At 70.7% G+C, this 11361-nt stretch overlaps 1 protein-coding gene across 1 annotated transcript; it reads left to right on the forward strand.

Annotated features, from left to right (window-relative positions):
* Positions 1 to 1030: 1030 nt before the first annotated feature.
* Positions 1031 to 9666, forward strand: LOC134509490 (zinc finger and BTB domain-containing protein 4-like; the record flags this gene model as incomplete). Its single annotated transcript, XM_063322034.1, has 2 exons — positions 1031 to 1112; positions 5896 to 9666. A coding segment is annotated over exon 2 (3756 nt), but the record flags the coding sequence as incomplete, so codon positions are not given.
* Positions 9667 to 11361: the final 1695 nt, after the last annotated feature.

The following is an 11361-nucleotide window of genomic DNA, read 5'->3' on the forward strand; positions in this document are numbered from 1 at the left end:
CCCCACGGTGCTGTGGGGTGATGCTATGGGGGGTAGATCCTGCCCCACGGCGCTACGGGGTGGTGCTGTGGGGCCGGATCCTGCCCTATAGCACCGTGGGGTGATGTTGTGTGGCCGGATCCTGCCCCACAGCGCCGTGGGGTGATGCTATGGGGCCATGGGGCGACGCTATGGGGCCATGGGGCGCAGGGGCTGGATCCTGCAGGGCTGTGGGGTGCCGTGGGGCTGGATCCCCAGGTGCTATGGGCAGAGGAGCTGGATCTAGTGGTGCTATGGGGCAGAGGGGCTGGATGTAGGAGTGCCGTGGGGCAGAGCTTTGGGATCCCCAGTGCCGTGGGGCTGGATCCAGGTGTGCTATGGGGCAGAGGGGCTGGATGTAGGAGTGCCGTGGGGCAGAACTTTGGCATCCCCGGGTGCCGTGGGGCAGACCTTGGGCCCCCCAGGGGCGATGGGGCGCCGTGGGGCTGGATGTAGGGGTGCCGTGGGGCAGATCTGTGGGATCCTGAGACGCCATGGGGCAGAGGGGCTGGATGTAGGAGTGCCATGGGGCAGAGCTTTGGGATCCCCAGTGCCGTGGGGCTGGATCTAGGTGTGCTATGGGGCAGAGGGGCTGGATGTAGGAGTGCCGTGGGGCAGAACTTTGGGATCCCAGGGAGCCGTGGGGCAGACCTTGGGCCCCCCAGGGGCGATGGGGTGCCGTGGGGCTGGATGTAGGGGTGCCGTGGGGCAGATCGGTGGGATCCTGAGATGCCGTGGGGCAGAGGGGCTGGATCCCCAGTGCCGTGGGGCAGAGCTTTGGCATCCCCGGGTGCCGTGGGGCAGACCTTGGGCCCCCCAGGGGCGATGGGGCGCCGTGGGGCTGGATCCCCGGGTGCCGTGGGCCAGGCCTCTCCCAGCCCCGCGGCCCCGGCTCCCTGTGGGTCGCGGCCGTGGGGCGCCGTGGGGCCGGCGCTGGCCCCGGAGCCGCCGTTGGCCACGGGCCGGACCGGGCCGGTGGCCAAGAGGCTTCGGCGTCTCCGGGGCCTTGGGGGGGGGGGGACGGGGACGGATCCGGTCGCCGCGAACATCCGGGATCCGCCGGGATCCGGGGGGGGGGCCCCGCCCCACAGCAGGTACCGCCGGGCCCCCCCCCCCCCCCCCCGGCCCCACAGATCCCCGCCCCACGGATCCCCACGGAAAGCGGGGGGGGGGGAAGGGGGGGGGACCCCATGGAGTTTGGGGGGAGCCCCCGGGGGGGGGGAATCCCGGCACTGGGCGGGGGGGGGGGGGGGATCTGTGGGGCTGGATCGGGGCTGGGATGTGTGGGGCTGGAGTTGGGATCCCCCAGGATGTGTGGGGCTGGATCGGGGCTGGGATGTGTGGGGCTGGAGCTGGGATGTGTGGGGCTGGAGCTGGGATCTCCCGGGATCTGTGGGGCTGGATCCCGGCTGGGATGTGTGGGGCTGGAGTTGGGATCCCCCAGGATGTGTGGGGCTGGATCGGAGCTGGGATGTGTGGGGCTGGAGCTGGGATCCCCCAGGATGTGTGGGGCTGGATCAGAGCTGGGATGTGTGGGGCTGGAGCTGGGATCTCCCGGGATCTGTGGGGCTGGATCGGGGCTGGGATGTGTGGGGCTGGAGTTGGGATCCCCCAGGATGTGTGGGGCTGGATCCCGGCTGGGATGGAACCGGGGTGTCCAAGGATCTGTGGGGCTGGAGCTGGGATGTGTGGGGCTGGAGTTGAACCAGGGTGTCCCGGGATCTGTGGGGCTGGAGCTGAGCTGGGGTGGAGCTGGGACCCTCCAGGATCTGTGGGGCTGGATCCCAGATGGGGTCTCCTGGGATCTGTGGGGCTGGAGCTGAGCGGGGGGGTAGCTGGGATCTGTGGGGCTGGATCCCAGATGGGATGGGGCTGGGATGTGTGGGGCTGGAGCTGGGCTCTGTGGGGCTGGGGCTGAGCTGGGATGGAGCTGGGACCCTCCAGGATCTGTGGGGCTGGAGCTGGGATCCGCTGGGATCTGTGGGGCTGGATGTCAGCTGGGATCCGCTGGGATCTGTGGGGCCAGGTGGGGGTGAGGGGGGGGTTGGTGTGTGGGATCCCCGGGGACGTGGGGGGCTGGGATCTGCCGGGATCTGTGGGGCAGGATCTGTGGGGATCCATGGGGTGAGATCTACTGGGATCTATGGGTCAGGATCAGCTGGGATCCATGGGGTGGGATCCGCTGGGCTGTGGGGCAGGTTGTGGGGCAGGAGAGGAGTCCCGGGGGGGGCTGTGGGGCAGGTTGTGGGGCAGGAGAAAGGTCCCAGGGGGGCTGTGGGGCAGGTTGTGGGGCAGGAGAGAAGGATCCCGGGGGGGTTGTGGGGCAGGTTGTGGGGCAGGAGGGGGGGGGCAGCGGGGTTGTGGGGCAGAGTCCGTGCTGTCTGTGGGTCACGCCGTGGGGCAGCCCCGGGGGGACGGCGACGCCGTGGGTCGCACCGCGGCGGGGGGGCAGCCCCACTGCCGTAGGCCGCGCTGTGGGGCAGCCCCGGGGCTGGCGGTGCCGTGGGGCGGGCCGCGGTTGAAGCTATGGGGCAGGCCGTGGGGCAGGCCGTGGGTCGCGCCGTGGGTCGCGGCGGCGGCGCCCGCAGCCATTTTGCGGCCCCGTCCGAGGAGGCCCCGACGCAAAATGGCTCCTGGCGCCGCCGCCGTGGGGGGGGATGCGGGGGCCGGGGCGCCGTGGGGCAGGGACGCCGTGGGGTAGAGACACACCCCCCCCCCCCTCCAGCCCCACGGCACGGCGGGACCCTGCCCCACGGCGTGGGAGACCCCCCGGCCCCACAGCATGGGGATGCGCTGCCCCACGGCACGGGAGGGGGGGGAACGACACCTGCCCCACGGCGCAGGGATGCTCTGCCCCATAGCGCAGGGCAACCCCCCCCCCCCCCCCCCAGCCCCACAGCGCAGGGGGACCCTGCCCCACGGCACGGGGATGCTCTGCCCCATAGCACGGGGACGCTCTGCCCCACGGCATGGGGGAACCTGCCCCATGGCACGGGGATGCTCTGCCCCACGGCGTAGGGATGCTCTGCCCCATAGTGCAGGGCAACCCCCCCCCCCCCCCCCAGCCCCACAGCACAGGGGGACCCTGCCCCACGGCACGGGGATGCTCTGCCCCATAGCACGGGGATGCTCTGCCCCACGGCATGGGGGAACCTGCCCCATGGCACGGGGATGCTCTGCCCCACGGTGTAGGGATGCTCTGCCCCATAGCGCAGGGCAAACCCCCCCCCCCCCCCCAGCCCCACAGCACAGGGGGACCCTGCCCCACGGCACGGGGATGCGCTGCCCCACGGCGTAGGGATGCTCTGCCCCATAGCACGGGGGAACCCCCAGCCCCACAGCACAGGGAGACACTGCCCCACGGCGTGGGGATGCTCTGCCCCACGGCGTAGGCGTGCTCTGCCCCATAGCACGGAGGACAGCGGGTGGCCATGTGGGGCGGGGGGAGGTGGGGGGTGAGAGTGGATGTGTGGGGCTGAGGGACCCCCAAGCTGTGGGGCTGGGGACCCAGATATGTGGGGCTGGGGGAGCCCTAAATTATGGATCTGTGGGGCTGGGGAAAGTGTGGGGCTGGGGGACGCCGATCCGTGGGGCTGGGGGTGACGACGGTGTGGGGCTGGCGACCCCCAAGCGCCCAGAGAAGGGACCCAGGTGTCCGGGACCCCCAAACAGGGCACCCAAATGTCCCCAAATGTCCCCAAATGGGGGACCCGGGTGTCCCCGTGACCCATAGAGGACCCAAATGTCCCCAAATGTCCCCAAATGTCCCCGAATGGGGGACCCAGGCGTTGGGTGTCCCCAACCGGGAGCCCCAGGTGTCCCCAAATGTCCCCAAATGTCCCCAGATGGGGGACCCAGGTGTCCCCAAGTGTCCCCATAGAGGACTCGGGTGTCCCCAAGTGTCCTCGGGTGTCCCCAAGTGTCCCCAGATGTCCCCAAACAGGAGCCCCAGGTGTCCCCAAGTGTCCCCAGATGGGGGACCCAGGTGTCCCCGTGACCCCATAGAGGACTCAGGTGTCCCCAGGTGTCCCCAGGTGTCCCCAAATGTCCCCAAATGTCCCCAAATGGGGGACCCAGGTGTCCCCATAACCCCATAGAGGACTCGGGTGTCCCCAAGTGTCCCCAAATGTCCCTGAGTGTCCCCAGATGTCCCCAAAGAGGAGCCCCAAGTGTCCCCAAGTGTCCCCAAATGTCCCCAAATGGGGGACCCAGATGTCCCCAAGTGTCCCCATAGAGGACTTGGGTGTCCCCAAGTGTCCCCAAATGGGGGACCCAGGTGTCCCTGTGACCCCATAGAGGACTCGGGTGTCCCCAGGTGTCCCCAAGTGTCCCCATAGAGGACTCGGGTGTCCCCAAGTGTCCCCAAATGTCCCCAAGTGTCCCCAGATGTCCCCAAACAGGAGCCCCAGGTGTCCCCAAGTGTCCCCAAATGTCCCCAAATGGGGGACCCAGGTGTCCCCGTGACCCCATAGAGGACTCGGGTGTCCCCAGATGTCACCAAGTGTCCCCATAGAGGACTCGGGTGTCCCCAAGTGTCCCCAAGTGTCCCCAAGTGTCCCCAGATGTCCCCAAACAGGAGCCCCAGGTGTCCCCAAGTGTCCCCAAGTGTCCCCAGATGGGGGACCCAGGTGTCCCCGTGACCCCATAGAGGACTCAGGTGTCCCCAGGTGTCCCCAAATGTCCCCAAATGTCCCCAAATGGGGGACCCAGGTGTCCCCGTAACCCCATAGAGGACTCGGGTGTCCCCAAGTGTCCCCAAATGTCCCTGAGTGTCCCCAGATGTCCCCAAAGAGGAGCCCCAAGTGTCCCCAAGTGTCCCCAGATGTCCCCAAATGGGGGACCCAGATGTCCCCAAGTGTCCCCATAGAGGACTCAGGCGTCCCCAAGTGTCCCCAAATGTCCCCAAATGGGGGACCCAGATGTCCCCAAATGTCCCCATAGAGGACTCGGGTGTCCCCAAGTGTCCCCAAGTGTCCCCAAATGGGGACCCAGATGTCCCCAAATGTCCCCATAGAGGACTCGGGTGTCCCCAAGTGTCCCCAAATGTCCCCAAATGGGGGACCCAGATGTCCCCAAATGTCCCCATAGAGGACTTGGGTGTCCCCAAGTGTCCCCAAATGTCCCCAAATGGGGGACCCAGGTGTCCCCGTGACCCCATAGAGGACTCGGGTATCCCCAAGTGTCCCCAAGTGTCCCCAAATGGGGGACCCAGATGTCCCCAAATGTCCCCATAGAGGACTCGGGTGTCCCCAAGTGTCCCCAAATGTCCCCAAATGGGGGACCCAGGTGTCCCCGTGACCCCATAGAGGACTCGGGTGTCCCCAAGTGTCCCCAAATGTCCCCAAATGGGGGACCCAGGTGTCCCCGTGACCCCATAGAGGACTTGGGTGTCCCCAAGTGTCCCCAAATGTCCCCAGATGGGGGACCGAGATGTCCCCAAATGTCCCCATAGAGGACTCAGGCGTCCCCAAGTGTCCCCAAATGTCCCCAAATGGGGGACCCAGATGTCCCCAAATGTCCCCATAGAGGACTCGGGTGTCCCCAAGTGTCCCCAAATGTCCCCAAATGTCCCCATAGAGGACTTGGGTGTCCCCAAATGTCCCCAAATGGGGGACCCAGGTGTCCCTGTGACCCCATAGAGGACTCGGGTGTCCCCAAGTGTCCCCAAGTGTCCCCAAACCGGGGGGGGGACGGGCAGGGGGGGATGGGGGGAACACAGACACACGCAGCCACCCGGCTGTCCCCTCCCCCGCCCCGTCCCCCGCCGTCCCCCAAAACCGCGTGTGTGTGTCCCCCCCTCCCCCTCCTTGTGTCCCCCCCCCCCCCCCCCCCCGTGTCCCCCCCGTGTCCCCCCCGTGTCCCCCCCCGTGTCCCCAGGTGGGCGCCGCGGGGATGGCTCCGGTCGTGGAGGTGTGGGACGCCGGCCATTGCCGCTCGTTACTGCTGGAGTTAAACGAGCAGCGCCTGCGGGGCCAGTTCTGTGACGTCACCATCATCGCCGAGGACACCAAATTCCGGGCTCATAAAAACGTCCTGGCGGCCTCCAGCCCTTTCTTCAAACGGGCCTTGACCCAGACGCCGCCGACGCCGCCATCTTGGCCGGCCCCCGCCCAGGTCTTGGAATTACCGGGGGTCCAGGCCGGCGTCTTCTCCCACGTCCTCAACTTCATCTACAACTCCCGCCTGGCCGTGCCCAACCAGGCCACCGCGCGCGCCCTGGGGGCCGTGGGGCGACGCTTGGGCATCTCCACCCTCCAAGGCCTGGACTCGCCGCCCCCCGCCGCCAAGGAGATGAACGGCGAGCCGCCCCCCGCCTCCCCCACCGCCCCCGTGGACTTGAGTCGGGCCCCGCAAGAGGCGCCGGCGGTGGCCGAGGCGGCGGCGGCGGCGGCGGCGGCCACGGCGGCGTTGGGCTGCGGCTTGGCGGCGGCGTTGAGCTGCGGCTCGGCCTCGCCGGCGGCGTCGTTGAGCTGCGGGTTGGCGGCGTCGGCGGCGTCATCCGGCTGCGGGTTGGCGTCGGCGTCGGCGTTGAGCTGCAGGTTGGCGTCGTCGTCATCGTTGAGTTGCGGGTTGGCGTCGTCATCGTCGTTGAGTTGTGGGTTGGCGTCGTCGTCATCGTTGAGTTGTGGGTTGGCGTCATCGTCATCGTTGAGCTGCGGGTTGGCGCCGTCGGCGTCGTCCAGCTGCGGGTTGGCGTCATCGGCGGCGTCATCGTTGAGTTGCAGGTTGGCGTCGTCGGCGTCGTCGTCGTTGGGCTGCGGGTTGGCGCCATCGGCGTCATCGTTGGGCTGCGGGTTGGCGTCAGCGGCGCCGTCGGGCTGCGGCTCGGCGTCGGCGGTGTCGAGCTGCGGCTCGGCGGCGTCGGCCGCCTCCTCGTTGGGTTGCGGGGCGGCCTCGGCGGCCTCGGCGTTGGCGTCGGCGGCGGCCTCCTTGAGCTGCGGGGCCTCGGCCTCGGCGTTGGGCTGCGGCTCGGCCTCGCCGGCGGCCCCGGCGCCGTTGAGCTGCGGCCTGTGCGGGCGAGGCTTCAGCACGGCGGCCGCCTTGGGCTTCCACGCCAAACTCCACCGGGGCCGGCGGGGCCTGGCCTGCCGCCATTGCGGCAAGAGCTTCATCCACGTCAAGAGGCTGCAGACCCACGAGGTTCTCTGCCAAGATGGACGCCACCACCACCACCACCACGCCGCCGGCAACGACGCCGCCGCCGCCGCCGCCCCGGCGCCTCCCAAACCGGGCAAAAAGGCCTTGCTGTCGCGACACCGAGCTTTGGAAACGCCGGGGGCCGGGGAGGAGGAGGAGGAGGCGGTGGTGAAGGTGGTGGACGGCCACGTCGTCTACCTGTGCGGCGTCTGCCACCGCTCCTACATGACCCTCTCCAGCCTCAAGCGTCACGCCAACGTCCACTCCTGGCGCCGCAAGTACCCCTGCCGCTACTGCGACAAGGTCTTCGCCTTGGCCGAGTACCGCACCAAGCACGAGGTCTGGCACACGGGCGAGCGGCGCTACCAGTGCGTCTTCTGCTGGGCCGCCTTCGTCACCTACTACAACCTCAAGACCCACCAAAAAACCGCCCACGGCATCAACCCCGGCCTCATCTCCTCCGAGAAGACGCCCAACGGCGGTTACAAACCCAAACTCAACGCCCTCAAACTCTACCGCCTCTTACCCCCCCGCGCCCCCAAGAGACCTTACAAAACCTACAGCCAAACTTTGCCGGACGACGGTCTCCTCTCGCCCGCCGCCGCCGCCGCCGCCGCCCAACCGGCGCCGCCACCCGCCGCCGCCACCTTCCCCTCGCCCAGACCCGAACAGGCCTCGGTCATCGCCTACGGGCGCCCCTCGGCCTCCGTCATCGTGCGCGGCGCCGGCGCGGGGGCGGCGGGGGCCTCCGTCATCGCCTACAACGGGCGGCCGGCGGCGGCGGCGGCCTCCTCGGCGGCGGCGGCGCCGGCGGCGGCCCCGGCGCGGCCCATGAAGAAGCAGGTGCTGCGGGATTACATCGAGGCCCAACGAGCGGCCGGGGAGGCGCCGACGGGCGACGGCGCCCAACCCGCCCCCCCGGCCCCCGCCGCCGCCGCCGCCGCCGCCACCGGCCGCACCATGACCTACGTGGCCAAACCGGCCTACGTGGGGACGGCGGGGGACAACCGGGCGGCCCCGCTCTGCCAGATCACCGTCCGCATCGGCGAGGAGGCCATCGTCAAGCGACGCATCTCCGAGACCGACCTGCGCCTGGAGGCCGCCGGCATGGCCGCCGCCGCCGCCGCCGCCGCCGCCCGGCGTCACCACCACCCCGCCGCCGCCGCCGCCGGGGACGGTGACAGCGACGCCGAGGACCGGCTCTGGCGCCCCTATTACACCTACAAACCCAAGCGCAAGGCGGGCGCCGGCGCGGGGGGCGCCAGGGGGGGCGGCGCCGGCACCACCGGCAGCACCGGCAGCACCGGCACCGCCAAGGCGAAGAAACCCCGTTGGCGCCGCAAGTTGCGCTCGCTGCGGCGGGCGGGTGACGCCGGGGCCGAGGGTGACGCCGGCAGTGGCGCCGGCGCGGGTGATGCCGCCGCCGCCGCCGGGGAAGGCCAGCGCCGCCGGGATTGGCAACACCTTTGCCGGGTGTGCGGGAAAACCTTCACGGCCTTGAGGAAGCTGCGGAAACACCAGCGGGGACACGAGGGGGCGGGCGGCGGCGGCGAAGGGGGGGACGAAGGCGGGGACAAGGGGGGGGACAGGGGTGACCGGCCCCCCCGGGTGGGACGCCGGCCCTCGCTGCGCTTCGCCTGCGGCCGCTGCGCCAAGGTCTGCAAGACGGCGGCGGCGCTGAGCCGGCACGCCAAGCGTCACCAGGCCGAGGGGGTCGCGCCGACATCCCCCCCGGCGTCCCCCGCTTTGTCACCCGCCTCCCCCCCCGGCGTCATCGCCTACACCCCGCCGGCCCCGCGGGGGGGGGAAGGGAAAGCGGGGGGCGCCTCCTCCCCCCGGGGGGTGACGCCGGGTGACGCCAAGGAGGCGGCGGGTGACGGCAACGCGGCGGGCGACAGCGCGAGGGGTGACAACGCGGCGGGTGACAAGGCGAGGGGCGACAAGGCAAGGGGTGACAATGCGGCGGGTGACAACGCGAGGGGTGATAAGGCAAGGGGTGACAACGCGCCGGGTGACAACGCGAGGGGGGATAAGGCAAGGGGTGACAACGCACCGGGTGACAAGGCAAGGGGTGACAATGCGCTGGGTGACAACACAAGGGGTGACAAGACAAGGGGTGACAGGGCAAGGGGTGACAACGCAAGGGGTGACACCGCAAGGGGTGACAACGCGGCGGGTGACAAAGCGCCGGGTGACAACGCGCCGGGTGACAAGGCAAGGGGTGACAAGGCAAGGGGTGACAACGCGGCGGGTGACATGGCGGGTGCCAACGCGCCGGGTGCCAAGGCGGCGGGTGGCGGCGCGACGACGGGTGCCGAGGCGGCGGCGGGTGACACGGGGGCGGGGGGTGACACCGCGGTGGGTGACGGGGGGTTGTCCCCGGCCCCCGGCCCCCCCCCGCCCCCCCTGGGGGGGTTCCCGGTGCAGGAGCAGCCCCTGGCTCTGCTGAGGAGGTTGGGGGGCGGGGGGGGAGAAGGGGGGGGGACCCCCCAAAAACGGGGGGGAGGGGACGCGAAGGGGGGGGGGGCGTCCCCCCGGCGGCGGCCCCCGGCGGCCCGTCCCCCCCCCAGCCCCGCCGCCGCCCCCCCCCGGCCCCCCCCCTGCCCTATGGCCCCCGGCTGGTGGCCGCCTTCCCCTACCCCTTCCCCCTGCCCCTGGCCCTCGCCGTGGGGCTCCCCGAGGGCGAGGGGTTTTTGGGGGGCGGGGCGGGGGGGGGGCGGGGGGGGAGGGGTGCCCCCCCCCACCCCGCCCCCCGCTTTCGGCTTCCCCGGGGGAGGGGAGAGAGCGCGGAAAGGGGGGGGGGATTGAGAGTTTTGGGGGGGGGGGGGGGGGTGGCCCTATAGGATGTGGGGGGGGGACGGCCCCATAGGAGGGTTGGGGTCACGTAAGAGATGGGGGGGGGGGGACACGGCCCCATAAGTGGGGGGGGCCCATAGGAGATGGGGGGGGGGGGGCCCATAGGATGGGGGGGAGGCCCATAGGACGTGGGGGTCCCTGACCCATAGTGTGGGGGGGTCCTGTACGTGGGGGGGGGGGGGTCCCGTAGGACATGGGGGGGGCCCCATAGGATGTGGGGGGGCCCTATAGGATGGGGGGGGGGGCGGCCCAGAAGTTGGGGGGCCCCATAGGACGTGGGGGGGTCCCTGACCCATAGAAGGGGGGGGCCCCCAGAAATGGGGGGGGGGGCCCTATAGGATGTGGGGGGGGGGGCCCCATGGCAGGGTTGGGGTCCCATAGGAGATGGGGGGGGGGGGGGGGGGCCATAGGACGTGGGGGTCCCTGACCCATGGCGGGGGGGGGGGGGGGGGGGGGCCATAAGTTGAGGGGTCCACCATAAGTGGTGGGGGGGGGGGCCCTGCCCCATAGGAGGTGAGGGGGGGCCCCCTATAGGATACGGGGGGGCCCCCCCCATAAGTGGGGGGGGTCCCATAGGACTTGGGGGGGGGGACTCCATGGGATGGGGGAGGGGGGGCCCTATAGAATGGGGGGGAGAGGGGGGGCCATAGGAGGTTTGGGGGGGCCCTGCCCCATAGGAGACGGGGGGGGGGGGGGTACGACCCTATAGGATGTGTGGGGGGGGGCCCTATAGGAGACGGGGGGGCCCTGCCCCATAGAGGGGGGGGGGGCATAGGAAGCGGGGGGGGCTCCAGGGACCAGGATGGGGCTGGGGGGGGGGGGGGATGGGACAGGATGGGGTCTGGGGGGCCCCCCCCCAAGGATTAGGGACCCCCCCCCCAGTATGGCGGGACCCCCCCCCCCCCCGGTATAGAGGGACCCCCCCCCCCCCACCCCCCCAGTATAGGGGGCTCCCAGTACGGTGGGACCCCCAAATTAGCGGGGACCCCCCCCAGTATGGACCCCCCCCCCAGTATAGGGGACCCCCCCCAGTATAGAGGGAGCCCCCCCCAGTTTAGGGGGACCCCCCCCGGTATGGAGCCCCCCCCCAGTATATTGGGGACCCCACCCAGTATAGGGGACCCCCCCCCAGTATAGAGGGACCCCCCCAGTATAGAGGGACCCCCCCCAGTATATTGGGGACCCCCCCAGTATAGGGGACCCCCCCCAGTATATTGGGGACCCCCCCCAGTATAGAGGGAACCCCCCAGTATATTGGGGACTCCCCCCAGTATGGCCCCCCCCCCCAAATCCCCCCCCCCCAATTCCCCCCCCTTCACCCCCCCCAGGATTTTGCCCCCCCCCCCACCC

This window comes from Chroicocephalus ridibundus, unplaced genomic scaffold (assembly GCF_963924245.1).
Source record: "Chroicocephalus ridibundus unplaced genomic scaffold, bChrRid1.1 SCAFFOLD_819, whole genome shotgun sequence".
In the NCBI taxonomy this organism is placed as follows: Eukaryota; Metazoa; Chordata; class Aves; order Charadriiformes; family Laridae; genus Chroicocephalus; species Chroicocephalus ridibundus.